General features: G+C 49.6%; 1 protein-coding gene across 8 annotated transcripts in view; it reads right to left on the bottom strand.

The window, feature by feature from the left end:
• PLEKHG3 (pleckstrin homology and RhoGEF domain containing G3) overlaps positions 1 to 26,376 on the bottom strand; it is a 44,748-nt gene that overhangs the window by 11,739 nt on the left and 6,633 nt on the right. For 7 of the 8 annotated variants that reach the window (XM_060294903.1, XM_060294907.1, XM_070044978.1 and 4 more), the window contains exons 2-8: positions 3,750 to 4,130; positions 2,484 to 2,581; positions 1,234 to 1,303; positions 915 to 961; positions 656 to 806; positions 433 to 564; positions 27 to 209 (exon numbers count right to left, since the gene is read on the bottom strand). In XM_060294903.1, coding sequence (XP_060150886.1) covers positions 27 to 209; positions 433 to 564; positions 656 to 806; positions 915 to 961; positions 1,234 to 1,303; positions 2,484 to 2,581; positions 3,750 to 4,091 — 1,023 coding nt within the window. In that variant the 5' untranslated portion in view covers positions 4,092 to 4,130. Of the gene's footprint in view, positions 1 to 26; positions 210 to 432; positions 565 to 655; positions 807 to 914; positions 962 to 1,233; positions 1,304 to 2,483; positions 2,582 to 3,749; positions 4,131 to 8,657; positions 8,810 to 26,376 lie in introns of those variants that run through there. The other variant, XM_060294902.1, reaches the window with a different exon arrangement.

Here is a 26,376-nt window from a genome sequence, read left to right as displayed (position 1 = left end):
AGAGGAGATGGCGGTGGCCTCATTACCGGGATGTGACCCTTGTAGACAAAGTGATCTCCCCGCTTCTTGGTGATGAGCAGTGCTTTGTCAAAGAGGAAAAAGGTCTTCTCGTTGCGCACACGGTGCACGCGGAATGTGCCCTCCAGGACGAGCTCCCCATAGGTGGTCAGGTCTGGCCCCTTCCAGTTGATGAGCAGAGACTGAATCTCCTGCAGCAGCGAATCCCCGACCCCCAGGGTCAGGGTGCTCGAGACCCTGCTGGGAACCACACAGGGCCCCAGGAGCCACCGCCTGGGTTCTGCAGAGACGTGCTGCACCAAGGGCTCCCCCCAGAGAAGCCCATCCTCACCGACACCACCCCTCAGCTCGCATTCCCTCTTCCAAACCCCGCCCCACCCCTGCCTGTCCCTCCAGCTACCGGCCCCAGAGCACCTGGAGCCGGACTGCGTGCTCATGTCTCCTCTTCATGTCGTTGATGTACCAGGCCACGCAAGTCATGGTGTCAATGGCATCCTCTACCACCTCAAAGCCGTCCTCTTCTTCATCAAAATGTTTGGCGATTTCCTGTGTGGGAGACAGGGGCTTAGGCAGCCCAGACTCAAGGGCCCTGCCCCTCCCTCAGGCCCCTGTGTACTCGGGAGGACCCTGGGGTTACCTGGAGTAGCAGGTGGTACTTGAGGATGCGCTGGACTGGCTTTAGGAGGTAGGAGCCCAAGGGCAGCGAGTGCTGCAGCAGCTCCTGCCGGTCCCGAAAAAACTTGGCCTGCTGCTTGTCCTGCATGCACTCGGTGAGGGCGGCCACTGAGCTGGGAGTGGAGGAAGGGGCCGTCACCAGGGGAAGGCCTGCGTGGCGAGGTGGGGCGCTCTGGACTCGCCAAATGGCTCTGCTTCCCCTCTCCACCCTCACTACTCACTTGGGGTAGTTGTTGCAATACTGGGTGTAGATATCAAACTCTTGGCTCTAAAGAAAGACCAAAATTAGTAATTTCAGGGAGACTCCCGTTTGACTATAAACCTGGGTGTATCAAACACATGCCCCTGGCCCCAGAGCACACTCTCCCCGAGCACCTGCAGAGCCATCTCTGTGCCCATCTGTCTCGGACATGCCGTCCACCCAGCAGTCCCTGGCTCCACCCCAAAGGCCCTTCCTATCTGAGGCCGGGCACTCAGCCCTTCCCCTGGAGAGAGGCCCCCAGCAAGGCAGGATGGAGGCAAGGACCCCGCCCTTCTTACCCTTTCCACAAAGCAGCTGGCCACAGCCACCGGGTCACTATTGCAGCTGTCCAGGTCTCTGAGTAGCTGGCTGGGTAAGGGGAGAATGGTCATCAGACACCGGACCGCTCGCAGCCTCCAGTCACCACTACACCCCCTCCCCACCCTCCTGGTGCCCACACACACGCCAGCCCTGGTGTCAGCGAGCCCTGCCCGGGGCAGCCAACACAGAAAGTATCCAGCACCACTGCAAAGGTGGGGGACAAAAAAGAGCCATGCGTTCCACAAGCAGGAGAGGGAGAAGGGACACCAGTACCCACCTCGGGAGGGGACACAGCTCCTCTGCAGGCAGGGGTCAAACACACAAAAGCAGACATTAAAGGGGGAAGGAGAGAGGGGGAACTCGCAAAGAAACCAAGGCCCCCAGTTCAGAAGGATGAAGGAAAGGGGAGAGACAGGGTGAGTCTCCCAGCACTGCTTGTTCTTAAATGGGGGCTCTAGAGGAAACCCCAGTGCTCCCCCTGCCTTCCCCTCCTGTGCTCCTCTTTGCCCAACCCCCCCCACCCCCCGCCTAAGTCTCACCTCCGTCTGCCCTCCCAGCTTGACCAGCACGAAGTCCCTCTGCCCATCTTAAGGCGCCTGGGGTAAGGTTCCTCCTGTCCTATCAATACTGTCCCCACAAGTTCTGCTCCTCCGGACCAGTGCCCTCTCTCTGGGGAGTCTGGGGGCGCCGGGAGCCACTCATGTGTGATCTTCGTGGAGCCCCTCTGCCCTGAAGCAGCCCCTCGCCAGGCCTCGCTCGGACTCCCTCATCACGCTTTGCCTGGCTTGTGTGTTCCCCTAATGGGTCAGATCACCTCCAGGGAGCCCCGACTTCCCACGGAATCAGTGGGAAGGTGGAGGAGAAACGAAGAGATCTGCACTGGGGGACCAAGATGAGAGGGACAAAGGGGCCACGAAGGGACAGGGGAGAGGGCATCACGTGCAAGGTTCAGCAGTCCCCTGAGGGGCGCTGGCCCAGGCTGGACCCAACATGAACACGGCCTCAAATGAGCACATCAGCCCCAGGGCACACGGTCCCACAGGCCCCCTCTCCTGCAGGGAGCTAACTATACCACTATACAGGGATGGACCACCCTTCCCCACCCTCAGAGATCAGACCCTGGCCCACGTGTCACAGCCCACGAGACCAGGGACATCCGGGGCTCCTCCCTAGGCCCTGAGATGGGCCTCACAGGCAGAACATGGTGCATGTCAGGCCCACTCCATACCTGTTCAGTGCGTAGATGCTTTCTATGTTCCCAAAAAGGGCACTGACTTGCTCCGGGTTCAGCAGCCCAGGCGTGTCAATGATCTTCAAGAGGTAGTCCTGCGTGGAGTGAGGCGTCAGGGCCCAGCCTCCTAGGCACAATCCTGTCCCTTCCCGTCTTCCCTCTTCTCCCCCAGCCACACCTCATTTCTGTACTGCATGTTACAGCTAGGACACAATTTCACAGACATCACCTACTGTACTGGGTTGGATAATTCCCCCTCAAAATTAATATCCACTTGGAACCTCAGAACGTGGCCTTATTTGGAAATAGGGTCTTTGCAGATGTAACGATTAAGGACCTTGAGATGATACCATACTGGATTTAGGGTGGGCCCTAAATTCAGTGACTGGTGTCCTTATAAGAGAACACAGAGAGACACAGAGAAGGCCATGTGAAGACGGAGGTGGAAACGGGGGTGATACATCTGCAGGTCAAGGAACACCAAGGGTTGCCAGCAACCTCCGGGAGCTAGGAGAGCCCTGGGACGCACCCCCCCCCCCTCAGAGCTTCCGGAAGGAACCAACCCTGCCAGCATCTTGATTTTTGACTTCTGGCCTCATAAACCAGGACAGGATAAACTAATGCGCCTTAAGCCACAGTTTGTGGTTGTCTGCTAGGCAGGCCTAGGAAATGAATACACCTCCCTCCGCAGGGCAGAGAGCTCCCTCCCACGGTCACCTCGCCCAGTGCGCCTCCCAGTGTGAAGCACACGTACATGGCCCTGCATCTTCAATTTATGGATGAGGGACCTGAGGCTGGGCGCTGTGGGGGTGGTTTACGCAGGTGCCCAAGACCCCGTAAGCAGGAAACAACAGGGCAGGAATCTGGGCGCGGGCCAGGTGGGGTCCAGAGCCAGTTTCTTCACTGCGGTTCAGTCTCCGCTAAGCACAGTTGTCCCCGCTCCCTATCAGGGGTGCCTACGCCCCGAGCATCTGCGGGAAGTTCTGCTGGCCCAAGCTACTGATCGGACCCCAAGTCATAAGGCAGCGTGAGCAGCCAGTGGCTTCCCGGGGCCAGAGCCGTGAGGCCTCCCCACTACTCCATGGGAAGCACCTCCTGGAGACAAACATGTCAGGGACAACTTTCCTTCCCTAGGTGGAAGTAGGTTTATGCGCGAGAGCTGGGCCACCCGAAGCCAGAGGCCAGCCCCAGCCCCAGAGGAGAGGGTGGTCCCCTCCCAACCTTAGCTCCGAAGCCCCGCGGGGGGCGAGGGGTGAGCCTCACCTCTACGATGCTGCGCAGGTCCTGCACGTACGTGCGCTCCGTTTCCACGATTTCCCGCACTACTCGACCGACGTAGCTGAGCTTGTGCGCAGGCGCTACCGACGCCCGGCTGTTGAAAGGGGACAGGGGGCCCCTCATGCTCAGCCAGCTGCTGGAATTGTTGCTGGGGAGACGCCGGCCGCGCGGGGAGCCGGCCCCGTTCTTGGCCGAAGCCTCGGAGCCGCTGGGCTCCTCCATGGCCCCGCGGCTGTCACGGGAGGAGCCTGACGAGGAGGTGGTGGAGGTCAGGCTCACGGGCCGCTCCTGGCTGCCATCTTGGTGGAGCGAGGCAGAGACGGGCATCCTTGCATTGCTGCCTGGTGGGGGCGCTCCAGGGAGGTTCTGGGCGGGACAGACAAAGGGCAAACCTCTGGAATCCTTGCAGAAACAGAAAGTAAAAGGGTGGCTGCCAGGGGCTGGGGGAGGAGGGAATGGGGAGTTAGTGTTCAATGGATACAGAGTTTCAGTTTTGCAAGATAAAGTTCTACGGATGGCTGGAGGCGAAGGATGCACAACAATGGGAATGTACTTAAGACCTCTGAACACTTAAAAATGAGAATTTTATGTTATGTGTATTTTACCACAATTATAAAAGCAACAGCTCGGAATCTCAAGGAGGCCCCTGCCTTCAGACTGTATGAGCATCTGCAAGGATGCCCAAGTGACATTCCTGCCTGACTGCAACCGCTCCACCTCCGTCTTTCCCACGGTGGACCCCATCCAGTAACAATAAAGGGCTCAGAAAGCTGAGGCCCCAGAAAAGCAGAGAGGGCATCTCTGCCAGAGCAACGGTCCGGGGTGCCTTGTGATGGAATCCGAAGCCCAGTGCCTCTGCTCCAGCAAAGTACCGAGCTTCCCAGAGCCTCAGCTTCGGCCGTGCCCCCGAAGATGCAGTGACCTGCTGGATGTACAGCTCTGAGCCTGATGCCCAGCACAGAGCAACGGCTCCATAAACCATCAAAACAGTGTCAAAAAGCACTTCCCGGGGCTTCCCTGGTGGCGCAGTGGTTGAGAGTCCGCTTGCCGATGCAAGGGACACGGGTTCGTGCCCCGGTCCAGGAAGATCCCACATGCTGCAGAGCGGCTGGGCCCATAAGCCATGGCAGCTGAGCCTGCGCATCCGGAGCCTGTGCTCCGCAACGGGAGAGGCCACAACAGTGAGAGGCCCGCATACCGAGGGGGAAAAAAAAAAGCACTTCCCAAGTGTCCACCTGTCAAGGATCCGGCTCTTAACAATCGACGTGCCAGAGGGTAAGATGCTCCCCAGGATGGCAGAATCTCTGGGGCCACCAGGGGCTTCACCATGAACCTGAAACCTTCTGGATACCCACGGAGAAGGCAGAGGAGATGATACAAAGGCTGAACCCACATTACCCCCCCTGCCCCCAGCTCCAGCCCCCTGTACAGGTCCCTGACTCACCCTGGCTCCAGGGGCACAGGAAATTCCCCAGGGCTGAGCCACCGGTGAGTCTCCCTAAGTTCCCTTCAGCACAGCTAGATCTAGATCAGGGCAGCACAGCAAGCAGGAAACTGTTCCCAGGTGAGGCAAACATAGCCTCAGGTGGACTTTATTCCCTAAGCAGATGGTGTGGCTCACAGGCAGGCCAGCCTGGAGCAGCAAGTCTGTGAAGGTGGGGTGGTGACTGTGGGCTTTGGGAAGGTCAAGGACACTCCAGCCCCATCCCAGAGCACCAGAGCTCACCAACACCACTTTCCAGAATGTTCACTTGTTGCTGTTTCCACAGGAAAAATGTTCTAGAGCGTCCCTCTCACCTCTACTGCCCCAAAGACTTCCACCTCTAGTTCTAAGGATCAGAAGCTACTAGATCACAGGCTAGAGCTATGAGAAGGGTCTAGAAGGTACCATCACTCTGGCAGCCTTGAATTTGCCCCCTGGTTTTCTGTGCCTGTGCCCCAACCTGGAACCAGTGTCCCTACCTGTGCCAGCGCCCTTGGGCTCTGGCTTTGGCAAATGTTCTCTCTGCCTGGCCATTACTCCCTCCGCATCCACCCCACGCCATACGGCCCCCCAACCTGTGTCACTTATACCAACCCTTGGGTCTCAGAAGCCACCCCCCATACATCCCCAGAAACCAAACCTGGGGGCCCCTTCTATGTACTCTTACAGCACCCCAGGGGTACCCCTATTGTAGCACTCTCTGTGTGAGACCCCCTGCCCTAGGCTGTAAGTGACCTAAGGGCAGGGGCCTTAAAAGGTGATCGGGCAAGTGGATAATGTACCACTACTGAGCTAAAATCAGGAGCACTGAGACCTGTTTGCCATGCACGCTAGCCCAGCAAGGACCCTCTCAAGCACAGCAATTTCTCACTGCACGTCTCAGCTGGGGGACGGGGTCACCTCCGAGGTACTCTATGTGAGCCTCTCATTTTGCAGATGAGGACACAGTGGCAGCACTGGGGCCAGTCCAGAGTGCTCCCTCCCTCCAGGTGCAATGAAAGGATTAATTAACAGGATCATCTTGGTGAAACCGAGCATCTCAGAGGAGAGCCCCTTGGGAAATGCAGCACCACTGCTTTTTCCTACCTCCTCAAAAGAGCCTTTAAGATTAACCAGCTAGTCATTTCTACCCACCTGTGGCGTGTCATTTCAGCACAAAGAGAGACAAAGACCCAAACTCCGCCCCAGCCCTTAGCCCCAGCCCTGTGGGACTCTGGTGTCCTTCAAGGCACGTGCACTGTCAGGCACACGGCAGCCCCTCCACCCCTTCTCCCCCTCAGCCCCCCAGGCCTGTCAATCCCAACTAGAACAACGGGGTAGGGACTTACGACCTAAAACCTTTCCCAGATCAAACCTGGGATCAGTCAGCCCCTATGGGGATGCTAAACGGAAAAGGCCCAAGTCCCTAATGGATTTCACAGCTGGTCAGGTCACGGCCTTAAAGTGAAGGATTAGTCACAGCCACACACACCCCCCCCCACACACACACACACTCTCAGGGAGATTTATCTCTAAAGGGTACCTTCTGAGGGTCACTCTTTAGGGGCCCCGTTGCCATAGGGTGCAACATAAGCACACTTCAAAAGCCCAGGAACTAAAACATCTTTTCTATTTGGAGAAATTTTCTCTGGTTGCACACAGACATCTGCCTGCAAACCAAGATCATGTTTTCAAAGTAGTGCCCATGCCCAAATCCTCCTGGGGTTAAAAGAAAGCATAATGACTAACAGCTAAAAATGTTCCAAGCACTGTAGACATAACAAGACCTTTTTATCTCATAACATTTCTATGAGGTCAGTACTATTATTATCCCCATTTTACAGATGCAGAAACTGAGGCCACAGAAGTAGCATGCGGTAGAGCCTGGATTTGGACTCAGGCACTCAGGCTTCAGTGTGCATGCTCTCCTGCCCCTGCCCGCTGCTGGCTGCCTCCCTGATGGATTTCACAGCAGCTAGAACCACAGCAAAGGATTAGTCACAGCCCTGGATGCCATGGCTTTGCCTCAGCATAAGCCACGGGGGACATATTAAGACATAAAAGTCAGGGCTTTTAACATGACATTTCACTTATCCCACAAAGGCCAATGGAGGTTAAAAAAAGAGAGAGAGAGAGCCTTAAATAGCCTTAAGATTCCTTAAGGCTATTTCTAGACCTCCTACTATGTGACATTTGCCCATTTACCCTTTCTTTGGAACAACGTAGAAAAATACAGATTCCAGGTCAAAGGACTACAGGTCATGGAGAGGGGAAGAAGCACAAGGGCATAGGGAGCGGACTGTAACTGCTCGGATGATAAGAGAAGCCCTACAGTGACCAGGAGACCTAGGATCATGAGGCTCTCTCTCTCTCCCCCGCCCCCGCCCCCCCCCCCCCCCGCTCTCGCTGGAAAAGAACACAGAGACCCAGAAAGGGAGGGATGAACAGCAAATGGGGCAGTGAGAGCAGACAAGGCAGAGTCCAAGTGGGACTGTTAGCAGACACCATTAGATAGAGAGGAAAAAGGGACATCACACCTAACGTGAGTGCACTCTGGTCCTAAAAGCCCAATCCAACCATTACTGTGTGTGTAGTTCAGGCTCCCAGAGACGGCGGAAGCACCGGCCCACGTGTTCCTGGGCGGAGGCAATCTTTCCTTCCTCTCCACGGAGCATCACCCCATATGGTAAGATTCACCCCAAAGCCAAGATTAGAACTCAGGTCTTCAAACTCATCTTGGAAGACACTGTCCGTGCGCGCCGAGAGAAAGTTAACAGACAGCAGTCAGATGTCCACGCCCACCCCGTTCCGTCACACTAGTCTCCAGTTCCCTAAGTATCGCTCCGCAGTGACCTCTTCCATCTTTCAACACAAATCAATCCAGTCAATCATCAGTCAGTGAGTCAGTCTTCTAGAAAACTCTGTATCTCCCACACCTGGGAAGCTCTCTTTGATAGGGTCCTGTAGGACCTTTCTGATAAGACCTTCCAAATAAGCTGCTCAAACATGCACCTTTAAGGGTTGGGGCACAGGAGAGGGAGATCAGTTTCCTTTTTTTTTTTCTTTAATAACTTTTTCTAAGTTTAATCCACACCCTTCCTCCACCCACACCTCTCCAGGTTATTGGCTCCACCAACGGGGACCTTCCCTGAACATCCCCGGGCAGGAACGCAAGCAGGCTGCAGCAGGCCCCTTGGATTCCCAGCACAGCAGACCGGGGCCAAGTCCCACATCCTCCTCCGCCCCGCGAGGCCTCAGCACCGTGCCCCCAATCTGACCTAGCCTCCTGCCTCCAACAGAAAAAAATGACCATCCAAACCCCACCATAGCCCCCATGTTCCATCTTCAAGCCTCTTGTCACTAAGGCTGTAGGACCCTGCTCCCTGAGCCCACCCCAGCTTCAGAAAGAACGGTCCCAGTGGGGAACTCACCTGGAACCTTCCGGAGAACCTCTGCTTCTCTGGTCCTAGGGAGTCCCCAGGGCTCAGCAACACTCCCTTCCGGCCCTCCCTCGGGGGCTACTGGGCTGAGAAGGCAGGAGAGCGGGAGGAGGCTGTGCAGGCCGGCGCTCTGGAGACGCCCCAGAAAACATTTTGGTTCGGAGAGGCTGGGTCCAGGTGCGGAGGCGGCTGACGTCATCCTTTCACCTACCCCGCTTTGCCCCACACCCAAGAGGCGGAGCGCCACACCTGCTCTGGAGGTGGGCGGGGACTGAGAGAGGGGTCTCCCCCAAAGGCAGCTGCTCCAAAGTCCAGGGAATCACCAGGTACCGGCAAGCGGGCCAAGTCCTTCCCTGCTCGGGGGGCTGCACGCTGCGCGGCCCTCCTTCCTGACCTTCTTTAATCTCCCAACTACCGACACCTGCTAGATATTCCAAAGGCTCTCCAAACAGGGGCAGCCACAGGCCTCTGACTTTCCCCCTAACCCCTCAACTGCACTGTCAGGATCTGCTCAGAGAGGGTACCAGAAGGAAGCAACAGAGAAAAGCTACAGCTTTTCCAGACAAACAAGGCGGGAGCAATGTAAACTTCCACAGAGATCTCACCCTGAGATCCTGAGCCCAGCTGTGCTCTACACACACACACACACACACACACACACACACACACGCACACGCGCACGCGCACACGCACACACACACCCCCAGCTCAGCACCACTCCAGACACACTGCTGCCCAGCGCTGTCCCCACAGAAGCTGGGCTCTCTAGGGTCTGTTCCTACGGCTCCCCCGGCCAGCAGATGGTGAGTAGAGCTGGCTGAGGTCATACCAGCTGAGGACACCCCTCACCACACCATCGAGGCTTTCCTGGGGATGGGGAGGGTCCCTGAGAGGGTCTGGCCTTTGCCCCTCTCCTTCTGACCCTCCTGTCCCTCCCCAGAGACTCAGGGGTCCGGGCCCTACGCACCCTAAGGGAGGGCAAGGGAAGGCTCCCTAAGGACTGACTGTGATCAATGTGAGCAACGTGGCTGCCACAGAGGCTGTGCAAAGTGTGACCAGGGTTTCTGGGCCACCCAAACCCAGGCCAGCTGGCTCAAATTCATTTTCCCTCGTGAATTCCTTTTGCTACCACCCAGGAATAGCAGGGGCCACCAAGTGTGGTGGAAGGAAAGGCTCTGGTTGCCAATGGAGCCTTCCCACCTGAATTCTGGGAGGGAGTCTGGACACACAGACTGAAGTCCAAAAAACTCCCTCGGCCTAGCCTTGGAAGGAAAGGAAAGCCCCTGGCATCTTGTTTCAGTGGGAGGACCACTCACCCACACCTCACTGTCCCCACCACCCACAAGCTCAACCACTGCTCATGCTGCTTCTCAAACCTGGAAGGTGTCCTAGACATTCTCTCCCTACACAAATTTGGTCAAATCATCTCCCTCAGAAAGGCCTCCCCAACCATCACCAACCCATCCAACACACACACTATTGCAGACTGAATAATGCTTCTCCCCCAAGAATATGCACATCCTAATCCCTGGATATAAGGAGCCTATGCACGTTACCTTATATGGCAAATGAGACTTTGCAGATGTGATCAAGTTAAGGATCTTGAGATGGGGAAGATTGTCCTAGATTATGTGGGTAGGTCTGATGTAATCACAAGGGTCCTTATGAGAGGGAGGCAGCAGGAGTCAGAAGCTGATGTGACAGCAAAAGCAGAGGGACAGAGAGTGAGAGGTTGGTAGATGCTAGGCTGCTGGCTTTGTAGATGGAGAAAAGGGACCCCAAGTCAAAGGATCTAGGCATCCTCAGGAAGCTGGAAAGGACAAGAGAACAAATTTTCCCCTGGAACCTCCAGAAGGAACATAGCCATGCAGGCCCAGACTGGCGTCTGACCTCTAGAACTATAAGATAATAAATGTGTGGTGTTTTAAGCCACTAAGTTTGCAGTTTGTTACAGCAGCCATGGGACACTCATACACATGCACTTCTTCGAACTCTAACGAGCCTGAGTACCACATAAAGCACTGGTCCTTGGGGGCTCTTATGTGCAAGTTTTCCTTCCAGACTAGATAATAAAACCCAGTGGGCTGGGCCTTCTTTCACCCCCAGAAGGCAATGCGCACACTAGATGCTCAATAAATTCCTACGGGATTGTGCCTAGAGCACTTCACCACTCCCACAGTCAGGTGAAAGATAAACAGTAGTCAAAGTCAAGACCTGAGCCCGTTCCTCCTAGTCCAATGAGTTTCCACATTAGTCACTGCCAGCAAGTTTCCGATCCACCAAGAGGCACGCAGGAGCAGTGACTGCTCGTTCACCCCAGCAGTCCCGTACCCTAGCCCCAGACGAGGGACTGGAGCAGGGGTACAGCTGCCCTGCCATGCCACACATTAAGTGACCAGCCACAAAAACTGGGAGAAGGGGAAAGTGGCCAAGGGACCACTTTGCAGTTTGGAGAAGGGACTACAATAAAATGGCCCTACAGATACCCCAGGAAAAGCAGTCCACCAGGAGGTTTCACAGAAACACGTACCGAAGGCAAATGAGAATAATTAACGTTGATTAGAAATTGCTGTTGCTCTCAGCCAGGGTAGGTCAGCTTGCTCCCAGCACAACTTGTAACCAAGAAGGAAAACGACAGACAGAATGTCCCCAGAAGATGGAGGAGCTAAAGACTGTGCTAGAAATCATAGACACCTCCAGTGTTCCCAGAGACCCTACCTCTCTCATCTCTAGGTCAAAAAGGTTCACAGGACCACCCCTCCTTATCAGCAAAATTCAGGGACCCAATGCTACAAATGAGCCATCTAGTTGCCCCCCTCTGCCCACTGTAGGGGCTGCTTGTTTGGAGTCCTCTCGGCTTGAACCACACTTTCAAGAGTTGCAGCATTTACTATTGCAACAGGTTCAAAGGCATTGGAGAATCTCAGCTGGAAGCAAGTGGGAACACAGGGACCCACTAGATCTGAGTTGTCAGAAGAGAAGGAGAGAATGAGCAAGTACGTGAGTACGTGGGAGTCCAGAGCAGAGGTTAAATGCACTAAACGGATTCACAGGCATTGCAGTCAGGCAGATGTGGTTTAAACCTCAGCTCCTCCGTTCTGCTGGCTGTGTGTGGCCTTGGGCAGGTCACTTGACCTGACCAAGCTTCAAGTTCCTCACCTGTAAAATGAGCACAGCAGTACTACCAACCTCGCTGGTCTCCAAGATTGAGATGATACAAGTAGAGCAATTTGTACAACTGACACACAGTAAACCCCCCATAAATGGGAGCGATGAGGACGATGGATGAATCACTATTTGCTCCACAGCACCAGGACAAGAGATTTTTCTGACGTGTGCCTAGAAAAGTTGACCTACATCTCAAATCAATAGTAAAGATATGGGTTAAACCTGGTGAACCAGCATGACCTAACCCTCCCCTCCCCACTCACCCCACCAATCATCCATCATCTATGATCCCAACATACATTCGGACCATGATATTATAAGGGCAAACATAAAGCAATTAGGCTGGAAAGGAAAAAGTCTGATATCTATGCCCCACAGAAGGTCAAACCAGAGGATGAAGTATGAGTCACAGTCCTTTGCTGTAGCAGGCAGGGCACATTCCTCAGGGTTCCACAGGTAGAGACCGGCATGTTCAGCTAGGAGGGGAACAAAGCCATGGGGCACAACAGGCCTGAGGAGGAACAGAATTGAAGGTGAGGTGAGGCAGCAAAAGCACAAAGAAGTGATCAGTAGAAACCATCCTGGACGCTGGTCCTTGGGTTTTAAAGAAAAAACACAGTCCATCTCCAGGGTGGAGATATGGGAGAGCCAGCACGTCACAAAGACATAAGGTACTGGGGAAAGCCCCATTTCCTAAGTCACAGGGGATATCAAAGAGGGCGAAGCAGCAGAATGTGTATGAACAGCCCTGGGACTCCAGCCAGCACAGCTCAAAACCAGTGCTAGCTCTGCTCCTAACTCGCTGGACGACAGGGAGCAGGGCAGTGAGCCACCTGTACCACAGGGTCTACCGCTCATTTAGGGATTAGCACTGCTGGCCCGTCCCAAGTCATGAGCTTCAGAATTCACTGAACCATAGATTCAAGCATCTACTTTGCACAAGGACATTGCAGCCTTGTGGGTGACACAGAAATGAATCACCCACAGAGCCCACTCCCAGGAGCTGATATTCTACCAGGAGAAACGAGACAAGCACATCAATAACAAAAGAAAGCAGGGACTTCCCTGCTGGTCCAGTGGTTAAGACTCCGTGCTTCCACTGCAGGGGGCAAGGTTCGATCCACGGTTGGGGAATTAAGATCCCACATAATAATAACAAAAGGAAGTAGAGGGTGGTGTTGGAGCCATGTGGGAGGTCAAGACAGCCTCCAGTCTGGGAATCACTCAACACTTCCAAGCATGATGCTAGGCCCTAGGGATATTGAAAGGAATAAGACACTGCCCCTCTATCTTTGAGGAAGAGAATTCTAGAAGGAAAAATAGTCATATCTGGGGAATTCCCTGGCAGTCCAGTGGTTAGGACTCTGCACTCTCACTGCCCAGGTTCAATCCCTGGTCAGGGAACTAAAATCCCACAAGCCACACAGTACCAAAAAGAGTAATAATAATAATAACAAAATCATAATTTAAAAAATAGTTATATCAACAGATTATCCACAAAGCAGTGCCTCAAGTGCTGAAACAGGAGTACACATAAACTCCGCTGACAGAAGCGGGAGTAGCAAATGCCACCTGGGGGACCCGGCAGCTTTAAAGGAGGTGAAGTTTTAGCTGAGTCTTGACTGATAAGTAAGCTTCTGCCAGGTGAAGAAGAGCCCTGAGGGCATCTGGTGCAAGGGTGGCAGCATGGGACAGTGGAGTCCCGAAAGGACCTGGACCACTCAAGGACCTGGGGCGTCTGGCAGCAAGTGGCGAGGCTGGAAGGCAGGCCGAGGACAGACCGAAGGAACTGTGCGGAAGGGCACACCCAGGCCAGGCCTGGAAGAACCACCACCGAGACTCCAGGAGACAAGGTGTGAGAAACTGCCCTAAAAAGGTACAGACCGCCAGGTGGGGCTATGGCCTCAGGGATCTATACAGCCAGCGTGTTCATGAAGAATCCCGAGGCCCAAGAAGGTGCTGACTGTTTACAGAGAGCTTCAAGGAGGAAAGAGACAGTCAGGGAACATATGCTAGAAAGAAGTATGACACCCATCCCAACCTCTGTGAAGGGGGAAGAAACGCGGCCCCCAATAAATGTGGAGATATGAACCTACACGTAAATGCAATGCTCCTAAAAGCAGGGGGAGAACGCCAAGTCTAGGAACTGAGATACCAGGGCTTAAGCAGAAGGGAATCTCCACTGTGATTCTAGAACAGCAGCTCCCAGCTGGCCTGGGGGAGCAGTCAGTGTACATCTTACCACCTGACGGTTTTTCCCTTCCCCAAAGTCTCACTTTCCCTCCGCAAGCAAATGAGAATTAGGGAGGCTCCCCCAAACGCACCTTGGTCTCCAGTTCCAAGCAAGAGCACCCAGACCCGGAAAAGTGCGTAAACGTGAGCAGCCCCCTTTTAATGAACTGCTACCATCAGTCATGCACCCTGGTCCTCCCTGGCCCTCGGGCACAACAGCAAGAGAAGAGCTCCGACCAACACCTCCTCTTTGCCCTGGATGCTGACCTTGGGCCTGGCACCCGACCCAGACATGTTAGGAAAGTGGATTTTCCAAGTCAGAGCTTATAGTCTCACACAAGGTCAATTCTCAAAGGCAGCCAGCCCTTTGGAGAGCAGGGCCTCCTGCACCACCCTGTCCCCCAGGGATCCCTATCCCACTGCAGGAGAGAGGGAGAGGAGAGGGCCCCTCTCCACCCCACAGCACCTGCCCCCACCCCCCAGGTCCCTGCCTTCCCTTCTAAGGGGCCTCAACCAGGGAGGCCCGAGAAAACTCATCCAACCAGTTCCCTGGTGGGAGGAGAGCAGCTTTCTCCCTCAGCTGAGAGGTTACACAGACCAGACTTCAGACAGGGGGGGCAGCTGTCACCAAACCCCAGATTCTTGGACGAGCGGGTACACACATGGCATGGAGTGGCATGGCCCAGGCAGCAGAGTCCTGCTCCTGGAAAATCAAGGCCTTGATTCAGGGCTGAAAGTCAAGCCGAAGCAGAGTGGCAATCTGCCCCCTGACCTCCCTGCTCCTGCAGCCCAGAGCTCTGCAAGTGGTGGGCACTGCCCCGGCCTGGGCACCAGGGAAAAGACAGGGTGGGTGGGGAAGACCTTCCTTTCACCTGCTCCACTGCCAGCCCTTGATTTTATCCAAAATAACCACCCTCTGTGGATTCTGAGAAAAGGAAACTTCAGGAAGAAATGGGAGATCAACTCTGCTTTTCCCAGTACGTGCTGGGTCCCTCTAGGAACAGCCCCGTTCTCTCACCACACAGCTCCGAGTGTTCAGAGATCAGAAGCCCCTCCGAAGCCCCTCGCAGAACCACTTGCAATCGCCTCTAAGAGGAACACAGGATTATCTTGCTCTTACCGGGCCTCGATGGACAAATCCACTGGAAGAAGCCAGGACAGGATTAAAAAGAGACCAACTCTCCTACACCCATCCTTAGTTTCTGAAGCCCCAAGGGAGACATTTACCTTTTGCCCCAAAGCCTGTGGCCAGCCAGATTTTTCACAAGAGTTTGGCAAGACTTGGAGGCCTGGAGTTGGGATAGTCCTGGTCATGCCCCACTCACACCCCATGGCCTGGCCCAGCCCAGCACCTACCGCTTTTCTCCAAAGGGCTCCCGTCCGAGCACCAGGAGAGCCGCGTGGGGCCGGGGAGCTCCATTCTCCCCAAGCACCAGCAGTCAAGCAGTTAACAGGCTTGGGGCGAGCACAGAGCTGCCACCAACAGCCTTGGGAATTAAAGCGCCCGCCGCCTCCTGCAAAACCTCTTCAATAAACGTCCTATTCAGAATCAGTTGCGCGTGTGGGTCATACTTTCTGCATTTCTTTCATTCCTGACTCCTGGGGGGCCCCTAACAGAGGAAATGGAGCTTCCCACCCCAACTCAGCAGGTCCCTGGCTGGGTGAGGACCCAGGTCACAGGCGGGCAGGTGAGAGCCGCCAGCCGCTGAGGACATGCAAATATCTATAGCAATTAAAGTCAGGGGACATTAACTGCAGGAAGTCAAACACTGAAGACACTTGAACAAAGTCAGATCATTCAGCAGCACAACAATAACCCATTTATGCAGCTCCTCCCTCACCCCAGGACCTCAGAGCCTGAGAATATTAACCCTTACAACAGCCAGGGGCAGAGGGGAGGGGCGGCAGGCAAGGATTCGGTATTATTTCCCCGTTTTACAGATCAGGAAACTGAGGCACAAGTGGCTCCCAAGGTGCCGGCCTGGAATAATATCTACTAGCATTTTATTAGGGTGTAGCAGGCATTGTGCTAATAAACACATTCTCTAGGAACTCTCCTTACCATAACCATATGAGGCAGAGCCATTTACTCACTCACCGAAAAGCTGTGCAGCAAGGCAAGTGGGAAAGCCAGGGTTTGCTGGAATTCCAGTGCTTGTCACCATTCCCCAACCCCAAAACCAATGGGGCCAAGAGGTACAGCCAAAGACGAATGGAAAGGTGCCATCCTTAGCCCACATCATGGGCACGCCCGCAGGCACTTTCGGCCCTTTTACAAGTAACACTATGATGCTCAGACCAAGTTCCTACAGCATGGGGCAACCTCAGAAGGAGGCCAAAATGGAGTCACCTGGGAATTCGTAACTTGCAAATAGATCCCTCCAGAAACCACTTATGTGACGGCATGTGACCCAGGGGCCAGCACGCAGATTGCCTTCTCTACCGAAAGCTCATAGCAGGAGCGCTAATCTACACAGCAGACTCACTGAGTGGGCAAGCGTCCTAACCTCTTTTCTGTGTGTGATGTCTTCTTAACTCAATCACAGCCTCCTAAAGGTAAGGACCAGATCTTCCCAGGGTTTTGTGCATTTTCTTCCCCCAGGGCTTCTGGCACTCAAATCCCTACTACTGATTTTAGCAGCTGTGGAACTCATGCCAGAAGAAGGCTGAAGCACGCAGGATGGATAGTATTTTCTGGGCTCTTATAATGGGAGAAGAAGACATCTCCAGTGGAGGTCCAGAAAAAGGTTTGGGGATGAAGAGGCAAGCTGTTCACCTCTGCTGCCTGGTCAGACTCAGCCCAGCTGAAAGTTGTGGCATCGGGGCTCAGATGACTTCCATCTAAAAACAGGACTACTCAAGCTCACTCAAATTTATGGACAGTATAAACCACATGCCAGGTGCTGGGGACGTAGCAGTGAATAAGACAAATCCTTACTGGGGATTTCCCCAGCGGTCCAGTGGTTAAGACTCTGGTGCTTCCAATGCAGAGGGCACGGGTTCAATTCCTGGTTAGGGAACTAGGATCCCACATGCCACGTGGGGTGGCCAAAAAAAAAAAAAAAAGACAAATCCTTACGATCATGGAGCTTACATTCCAATATGGAGGAAGGTCACAAAAGATAGACAAATAGCTAATATATTTCTGAATAGAGATGCGTTAACAGTGATAAGATAAAACAGAAGAAAGGCAGTAGGACTGGGGGCTGGAGACATTTAGGGAGGCCTGGGAAGGCTCTGAAAAGGTGACTCTTCGGCAGAGACCTGTATGACAGGAAGCAGCCAGACATGCAAAGTTCCTCTGCCAGTCTTTTCCTCTACCCCACCTCAGCCACTCACCCACACATTTGATATGTCCTAGACCTCATCATCACAATAAGTGCAGACCTCCAAAATACCTTGCTTTTAAGCATCCCACTCTTTGCAACCCAATGAAGAGGAGATCAGTATAAAAATTACAAACCACACAATAAAACAAACCATGACAAGCGAGTCAGAAGATGGAACAAACTGGTACTCCAAAAGCTAGAAATAAAAGAAAAATCTGAAAAAGACTTTGAAAAAGTACTGAATGGAAATAAAATACAGTTGACCTTTGAACAACACGGGGCTTAGGGGCACCAACCCCTCACACAGTAGAAAATCCGCATATAACTTTACAGTCAGCCCTCTGTATCCACAGTTCTGCATCCGCGGATTCAACAAGCTGCAGATTGTGTAGTATTGTAGTACACATTTATTGAAAAAGATCCACATATAAGTGGACCCACGCAGTTCAAACCCAGATTTTTCACGGGTGAATTGTATACAATATTGACATTTCAAACCCAATAGGTACGTTCAACAGAAAATCAAATACAGCTAAAGAAAGAATTAGTGAAATGGAAAAAAAAACTGAAGAAATTATCCTGAAGTAGATGCAAAGAATAAGAAAATATAAACATTAAGAGACAGAGGTCCATAGAGTTCTATAGGAAGAAAAAGGAAAGAATAGGGGAGAGGCAATTTTCAAAGACAGAATGTATATGAATTTTCCAGAACTGAACATAAAACATTTGTCCTCATATTGAAAGCACAACTAAGTTAAATTTAAAAGAAGTTCACATTTAGACACATCATCCGTAGTATAAACGCAGAACATCAAAGACAAAAAAGAACATCTTAAAGGATTATAAGGAAATACCATGAACAACTCTATGCCAATGAATTAGATAAGTTAGATGAAATTCCTAGACAAATCCTTAGAATGACATAAGCCAATGACTGACTCAGGAAGAAACAGAAGATCTGAAGAGACCTGTTAATAAGAGACTGAATTAATAATTTTTAAACTTCCAATAAAGAAAAGCTCAGGACTAGATGGCTTCACTAGTGAATTTACCAAACATTTAAAGAATTAATAGCAATTCTTCACAAACTCCTCCAAAAAACAGTAGAGAAAGGGACACTTAACCCATTCTATGAGGGCTGTTATCAAGACCAAACAAGATATCACAAGAAAAAAAAACAGCTACAGTCCAACATCCCTTATAAGTGTGGCTGTAAAAATCCTCAACAAAATACTAACAAACTGAATCCAGCAACATAGAAAAAGGAGTATACACTATGACCATGTGAATTTATCCCAGAAATACAAGATTGGGTTAACATCCAAAAATCAATTAATATAATTTTAAATATTAATAGAATAAAATATAAAAACCACCTGATCACCTCAATAGACCCAGAAAAAACACTTGACAAAATCTGACACCCTTCCATGATAAAAACACCACACAAACTAGGAACAGAAGGGAACATCCCCAGTCTTACAAAGAACATCTACAAAAAACCCCACAGGCGTTTCATCTTAATGGAGAAAGAAGGAATGCTTTCCCCCTAAGTTTAGGAATAAGACAAGAATGTCCCCTCATGATACTTCTATTCAACACTGTACTGGATTCTAGCCATGAAAATTAGGTAAGAAAAAGAAATAAAAGACATTCAGATTGAAAAAAAAGAAGTAAAACTATCTCTATTCACAGATGACATGATCTTATATATAGCAAATCCTAAGGAATCCACTAACAAAATGATTAGAACTAATGAAAGAGTCCAGTAAGATGGCAGGATACAAGATCAATACACAAAAAATCATTTCTACTCCTATATACTAGTAGTGCACAATCCAAAAAATGCAATTAAGGGGAATTCCCTGGCAGTCCAGTAGTTGGGACTCCACGCTTTCACTGCCAAGGGAGCAGGTTCAATCCCTGGTTGGGGAACTAGGATCCTGCAAACTGCATGGTACAGCCCACCCCACCCCCCAAATGCAACTAAGAAACAAAACAATCCCATTTATAACATCAGCAAAAGCATTAAAAACTTTGGAATATATTTAACAAAAGGAGTGTAAGACTTGTATACTGGAAACTATTGAAAGAAACTAAAGACCTGAATAAATGGAAGGACATCCCATGTTCATGGATCAGAACACTTAACATTCTTAAAGTTAGCAAAATTGATCTACAGACTCAATCCAATCTCTTTCAAAATTCTAGGTGGTATTTTTGTAGAAATTGACAAGCTAATCATAAAATTTGTATGGAAAAGCAAGGGAGCCAGAAAAACAATCTTGAAAAAGAACAAAGTTGGAAGACTCACAGTTCCCAATTTCAAAACCGACTACAGGGCTTCCCTGGTGGCGCAGTGGTTGAGAGTCCGCCTGCCGATGCAGGGGACACGGGTTCGTGCCCCGGTCCGGGAAGATCCCACATGCTGCGGAGCGGCTGGGCCTGTGAGCCATGGCCGCTGAGCCTGCGCATCCGGAGCCTGTGCTCCGCAATGGGAGAGGCCACAACAGTGAGAGGTCCGCATAACACACACACACACACACACACACACAAAAACGACTACAAAGCTATAGTTACCAAGGCATAAAGATACATATATAGATTAATGCAACAGAATTGAGAGTACAGAAATAAAACCTTACATTACAGTCAATTGATTTTCATTAAGGGTACCAAAACCATTCAACAGGAAAACAATCGTCTTTTCAACAAATGGTGCTAGGACAACTGTATATTCACATGCAAAAGAATGAATTTGGATATCTAGTTCATACCATACACAAAAATTAAGTCAAAATGAATCACAGACCTGAATAGAAGAGCTAAAACTATAAAACTCTTAGAAGAAAACATAGGGGTAAATTTTTGTGAACTTGGGTGAGCAATGGTTTCTCAGATACAATAGCAAAAGCACAAGCAACAAAACAAAACAAAACTAGATAATTGGACTTCATCAAAATTTAAAACTTGTGTTTCAAAGGGCACTATAAAGAAAGTGGACTAGATCATTTCACAATGTATACAAATATTGATTGAATCATTAAGTTGTACACCTGAAACCAATAATGACATATCAATTACACCTCAATTTTTTTTAATTTTTAAATTAAAATTTTTAAGAGAAAAAAGAAAGTGAAAAGACAAACCACAGAATGGGAGAAAATATTTGTAAATCTGATAATAGACTTGTATCCAGACTATATAAAGAACACTTACAACTCAATAATAAAAAAAAAATTTTTTTAATGGACAAAAATTTGAATAGATATTTCTCCAAAAAACATATACAAATGGCCAATAAGCACAAGAAAAGATGCTCAATATCATTAATCATTAGGGAAATGCAAATCAAGACCACAACTAAATCTACTTCCTACTCACTCTAGGATGGTTAAAATTAAAACCATGTTCAATAACAAGTAATGGTGAGGATGAGGAGAAATTAGAACCCTTGCACATTGCTGCTAAGAATGTACAATAGGGTTTCCCTGGTGGCGCAGTGGTTGAGAGTCCGCCTGCCGATACAGGAGACACGGGTTACAGGGGACACGGGTTCGTGCCCCGGTCGGGAAGATCCCACATGTCACAGAACGGTTGGGCCCATGTAAGCCATGGCCGCTGAGCCTGCGCTCCGCAAAGGGAGAGGCCACAACAGTGAGAGGCTCGCATACAGCAAAAAAAAAAAAAAAAAAGAATGTAAAATAGTGTCGCCTATTTGGAAAACAATTTAGCAATTCCTCAAAAAGTTAACTTGTAAATAATCATCTCCCCATAGGTCATATAGAAGCTAGGGGATCTATATGCTGCGTACAAAAAGTTGTACACAACTGTTCATAGCAGCATTATTTATAATACCAAAAAGTGGAAACGGCTAGAATGTCCATCAACTGATGAATGGATAAACAAAATGTAGTATACCCATACAATGGAATATTATTTGGCAATAAAAAAGAATGAAGAACTGATAACATGCCACGACACGGATGACTCTAAAACATTACATTAAATGGAAAAGGCTAGTCAATAGAACTATATATTGTATGAACTCATTACGTAAAATGTCCAGAATAGGCAAATCTAGAGAGATAAAAGTAGATTAGTGATTGCCTGGGGCTAGGGGATGGAGGAAATAGGAAATGATTACTAAAGATACAGGGCTTCTTTTAGGGGTAATAAAAATTGTTTAAGATTACATAGTGGAGAGAATTCCCTGGTGGTCCAGGGGTTGGGACTCCGAGCTCTCACCCAGGTTTGATCCCCAGTTGGGGAACGAGGATCCCACAAGCCAAGCAACAGGGCCCCCCCGGCCAAAAAAAAAAAAAAGATGCGGGGATAGCGGTGGGGGGGGGGGGTTTGCACAACTCTGAATATATACTAAAAACCACTCTACATGGGTGAATTTAAGATGTGTGAAATATATCTCAATAAAGTTATCAATCACATCTTAACAGTAACAAGTCAGCAGGAAAAGCATAGACTGTTCAATAACTAGTACTGGAAAAATTGGCTATTGCTCTGGAAAAAATAAAATCAGTTCCATCTTACAGGGTTAAGTGGTTCTCAACCTTGGCTGGACATAAAAGTCACCTGGGGCATTTCATAGCCACGCCTAGGCTCCACCCTGAGATATTTTAATTTTATTGGTCTGATCTGAAATGAGGCTCAGACAATCCGTACTTTCTTAAAAAGCTCCTCATGAGGCTTTCCTATGTAGCCAGAGTTGAGAACCATTGTCACATAAAAGAAATACATTCCAGGTGAATTTAAAATGTAAGTGTGGAAGCAATTTAAAAAGAAAATAGACTAAATATGTTTCTGTAAAATCAGAGTAGGAAAAGATTTCTTGAATAAGACGCAGAAAGTATGAACAAAAGACTGGCACATCTGGCAACATTAAAATTAAAACTTCCCTATGAAAAACGACATTAATAAAGTTAAGACAATCCAGAGCTATATGTAATGAATATAACCTACAAAAGATTATTTATTATCATTTATTTAGCATACATAAATATATATATATATATATATATATATACTTTTTAACTCCTAAAAATCAACAAGAAAAGAAAATGGCAATTAAAACTCTGAAAAAGTACCAGGAACCTCTAACTTGTCACAGGGTGGGGAGCTGGGAGCAAGGGAACAGATGTTGGAGACTTTTCACTGTATTACCTTTCAAGGTTTGAATCATATGGATACATTACCTGGTTAAAATTTATTTTTTTAACGTAAAGGGCAAAGCCTCACAGAATAATAAACATGGCTAGCCAATAAACATGAAAAGTGCTCATCCCTATCTTTAATCAAAAGCGCTTATTTAAAAAAACAATTTATAAATTAATTTTAAAATACCGTTTTACATCTACCAGATTGCAAGACACAATCCCAATATTAGTGAAATAGGGGCTCTCATGTTTCTGGTAACAACATAAATTGGTTACAAATCACTCAGGGACATTATTTGACCGTTATCTTGAAAAGCAAAATTTATAACCCAGTAATCCCACCACTGATACATATGGTAGAGAAGACTGGCACATGGATGATAAATACAGTTATTACTCAGAGAGGTGAGAAAATGGAATCAACCTAAATGTCTGTCTATAAGGGAACTGTAATATGCGATAGAGACCATATAACAGTTCACCGAATAAACTAGATTTAAATATTTCAACATGGGTAAATCTAGACAACAATGTTCATTCAACATGATGCTATACAAGTGAAAATTAAAACAACATGAAACTAAATTACTTAGAGACAACAGTAAAAAGTATAAAAACATTCATAGAAATGATAAACACCATATTCAAGAGAATGTCACTTCTGGGGTGGGAGGGAGGGAAGAGAAAGCTATTAGGAAGAAAAAGAAAGCTTCAGTTGCATCTGTAACATTCTATCTCTATAATAAATGAGAGAAGTAAATAGGATAAAATTACCATTTGCCAGATCTGGATGGTGGGAACATGGGGGTAGGGGTTCCTACACAGGGGCGGGCCCCGCCACCCTGGAGACAGACTGGAACAACCAGCACCTAGACTGCACAGCACAGCATCTTTCAGCAGCGTCCAGAACCAAAACAAAGGAACAAAATCTCCTGATGGAAAGAGGCTTGGGATTTTTGAAATTGCAGCTCCTCCCTATCATTTTCTGGCCTCAGCAAGTGTTGTGTGGCACCCAGGTAGGTGCTTAAAATGTAAATGTATTAAAGGCGTTCTGGTTTCCACTGAGGCAAGCGTCCTTTAGGATAACTGGCAGTCTGCTATGGGTGGAGCTGAATTAAGTTTGGGCCCATCCTGGCTCCACAGTAACACAGTAAAACCTTGACTAGCCGGAAGCCCTGCAGAGAGAGCTGTCCAAGAGCCATGTTTTCAAGAGTGTGCCCGGTTTCCAAACAGTCTGGGGTAGAGTTCAGTGCACGTGCTCCAGAGTCATTTAGAAGTTCAGACCTCATCCCTGCCAAGTCTTAGCTGAGAGACCTCAGAAAAGTTACCTACCTTGTGTGTGTGGGTGGACTCAGTTTCCTTATCTGTAGTTGAGGGTACCACCACTTATTTTTTGCCCTGTTGAGAGGACTAGTGATATTACCTAAGAGTCAACACTTTTAAAAATTTTAGTCTATCTGACTGGGACATCTTTTAAAAACATGTTACACGCTTCCTTCCCTGCCTTCCTAAACAGTCAAGGGAACATCATTTAACCTTTTCTTGATGACTCAGGGTCACAATTACCAGCAAAGCATCAATTATCAAAATAATGATCCCCCCAAGGGCCAAGGCGTGCCAAGCCATTCCCCCTAAATAAATGACCCCCGGCTCTTACGCTCGTGCTTGCTTTGCCTAGTGTCTTGATCTCTGTCCACTCTCAGTGTCAACTCTCAGTTGCACTGTGGTCATTTTTCCTCTCTATGCTGGTCTCTTTACACTCTCCTTTGCTGCTTCCTTTCAGTTGTGGGCTTGGAAATAGGATGACACAACTCCTATATAAGAGTTAAACAGGGCTTCCCTGGTGGCACAGTGGTTAAGAATCCACCCGTCAAGGCAGGGGACACAGGTTCGGGCCCTGGTCCGGGAAGATCCCACATGCCGCGGAGCAACTAAGCCCGTGCGCCACAACTACTGAGCCCATGCGCCACAGGTACTGAAGCCCATGCGACTAGCGCCCATGCTCCGCAACGAGAAGCCACCGCAATGAGAAGCCCGCGCACCACAATGAAGAGTAGCCCCCACTCACCGCAACTAGAGAAAGCCCGCGCTCAGCAACAAAGATCCAAGGCAGTCAAAAATAAATAAATAAAATAAATTTATTTAAAAAAAAAAAGAGTTAAACAGGGTCTTAGGGAGCTGGTGTGAAAAAAATGCAGGAACTTGAGTCCTGGCTCATCTGGAGACCTTCTTGGCTCCATGCAGATAAGCAAGGCTACTGGGTGGCCATGTCCTGAATAGGGTAGGAGACGTGTTATGGGATATTATAGGACATATTATGGGATGAACTATATTCTAGACTATAAGCACACCCTACCATCCACTTTGGACACAACATTCATGGGGGCAAACTCTCAGCAGGCCCAGGAGGACTGGTCCCAGTGACCCCAGGCACCCTTTCACTTGCCCAGGCTGGAGGAATACAGAGCTGCCTGCCCCTGTGCCAGAGCAGCTGACCACAGGTTCAACTTCTTAGAATGTTATACTCTATCCTAGATACTTCCAAACAGGATTAGAACATTTGTGAAGAGCATGAAAATTTCTCTAATTCCTAAAGGTTCATCACACAGTAGGGTTTTACTTATTCAACAAATATTTATTGAATCCTATTATGCATCAAGCACTGGGGATGTAGCGACGCAAAGGATAGAGACCACAAGGATACTGGTTCTCTTTTCCTTTCAATAAACACTTGACATCTATCGGTCGAGAACCTCTGATTTATGTGCACAGACACACACACACACACACACACACACACACACACACAGTCTTGTGGCCTGGAGAGTAAAGGATATGACTTTTTAAGAGCTTCCAGTACCTGTAGAACCCATCTTCCCTCCCGAGATCCCATTACCATAGTGAAATAGACTTCACTCCTGTAGCATCTCTCCCTCCAGTCTCAGCCAAACTCCAGCAACAATCAGAGCAACCCCTAGTACCCTCCAACTCTATCTCCCAAAACGCTACATGCACAGTTACCATTGTGCCCATCTGTACCTCATTCAGGTCCTGTGGTTGGCCCAGAGTCTGCTCAGCACGAAACAGAATTTGAGAGTGCTTAAAAATCCACTCCTTGAGCTTAAGCCAGGAGGGCTCCCTCCCCAAAGGCCAGCAAGAGAACTATAAAAAGCCCCATTCTCCCTTGTGGCATTCCCAGATGGCAACAGCCCACCAAGGGCTAGGCTTGACCCCCACCACTGACTTCTTCCTCTAACTCCATGGAACAAAAACTGGAGCAGATGAGATCACCGAGCCCAGACTGCCCTCAGGGTGGGACCCCAGCACAAGCTCATCATGCCCTGTTGATTACACTTTACACTGTTCTCCATGCAATGTGGGAACAAAGATGCCTCAGAGTCCCTGCCTTCAGAGAGCAGCTAATCAAAATAAGAACAGAGCAGAGATCCTGTTGACAAAGCCAGCCTTTATCCCAGACAGCCAGCACCCAGTCGGATGCCGGCATCTCCGGATGTACCTCCTCCTTCTGACCACAGGTTCGTTGACCCTACCCAGTTTTCATTCCCCTCTGACTTGAGGTCACCCAACATCATAAAAATGCCTGAGGCTGTTTGGACCTTCCCAACCACTTCCTCTGAAGCCATATTATATCTAGCTTTACCTGGTTTCCAGGCACCGGAAAGCTCCTTCACCACAGGGCCCGCTCGGCTGTCCAGCTCCTGCTGGATGGTGACAGGGCTCTTAGAGGGAGTGGTCTGGCTGATGACCACGCCCCCAGGACCTGCCCTCCACCACCCACCCCTGCTTCCT

This window comes from Globicephala melas, chromosome 2, assembly GCF_963455315.2.
Source record: "Globicephala melas chromosome 2, mGloMel1.2, whole genome shotgun sequence".
Taxonomy (NCBI): domain Eukaryota; kingdom Metazoa; phylum Chordata; class Mammalia; order Artiodactyla; family Delphinidae; genus Globicephala; species Globicephala melas.
Note: the sequence above shows the minus strand (reverse complement) of the source record. Positions and strands in the feature narration are given on the sequence as shown.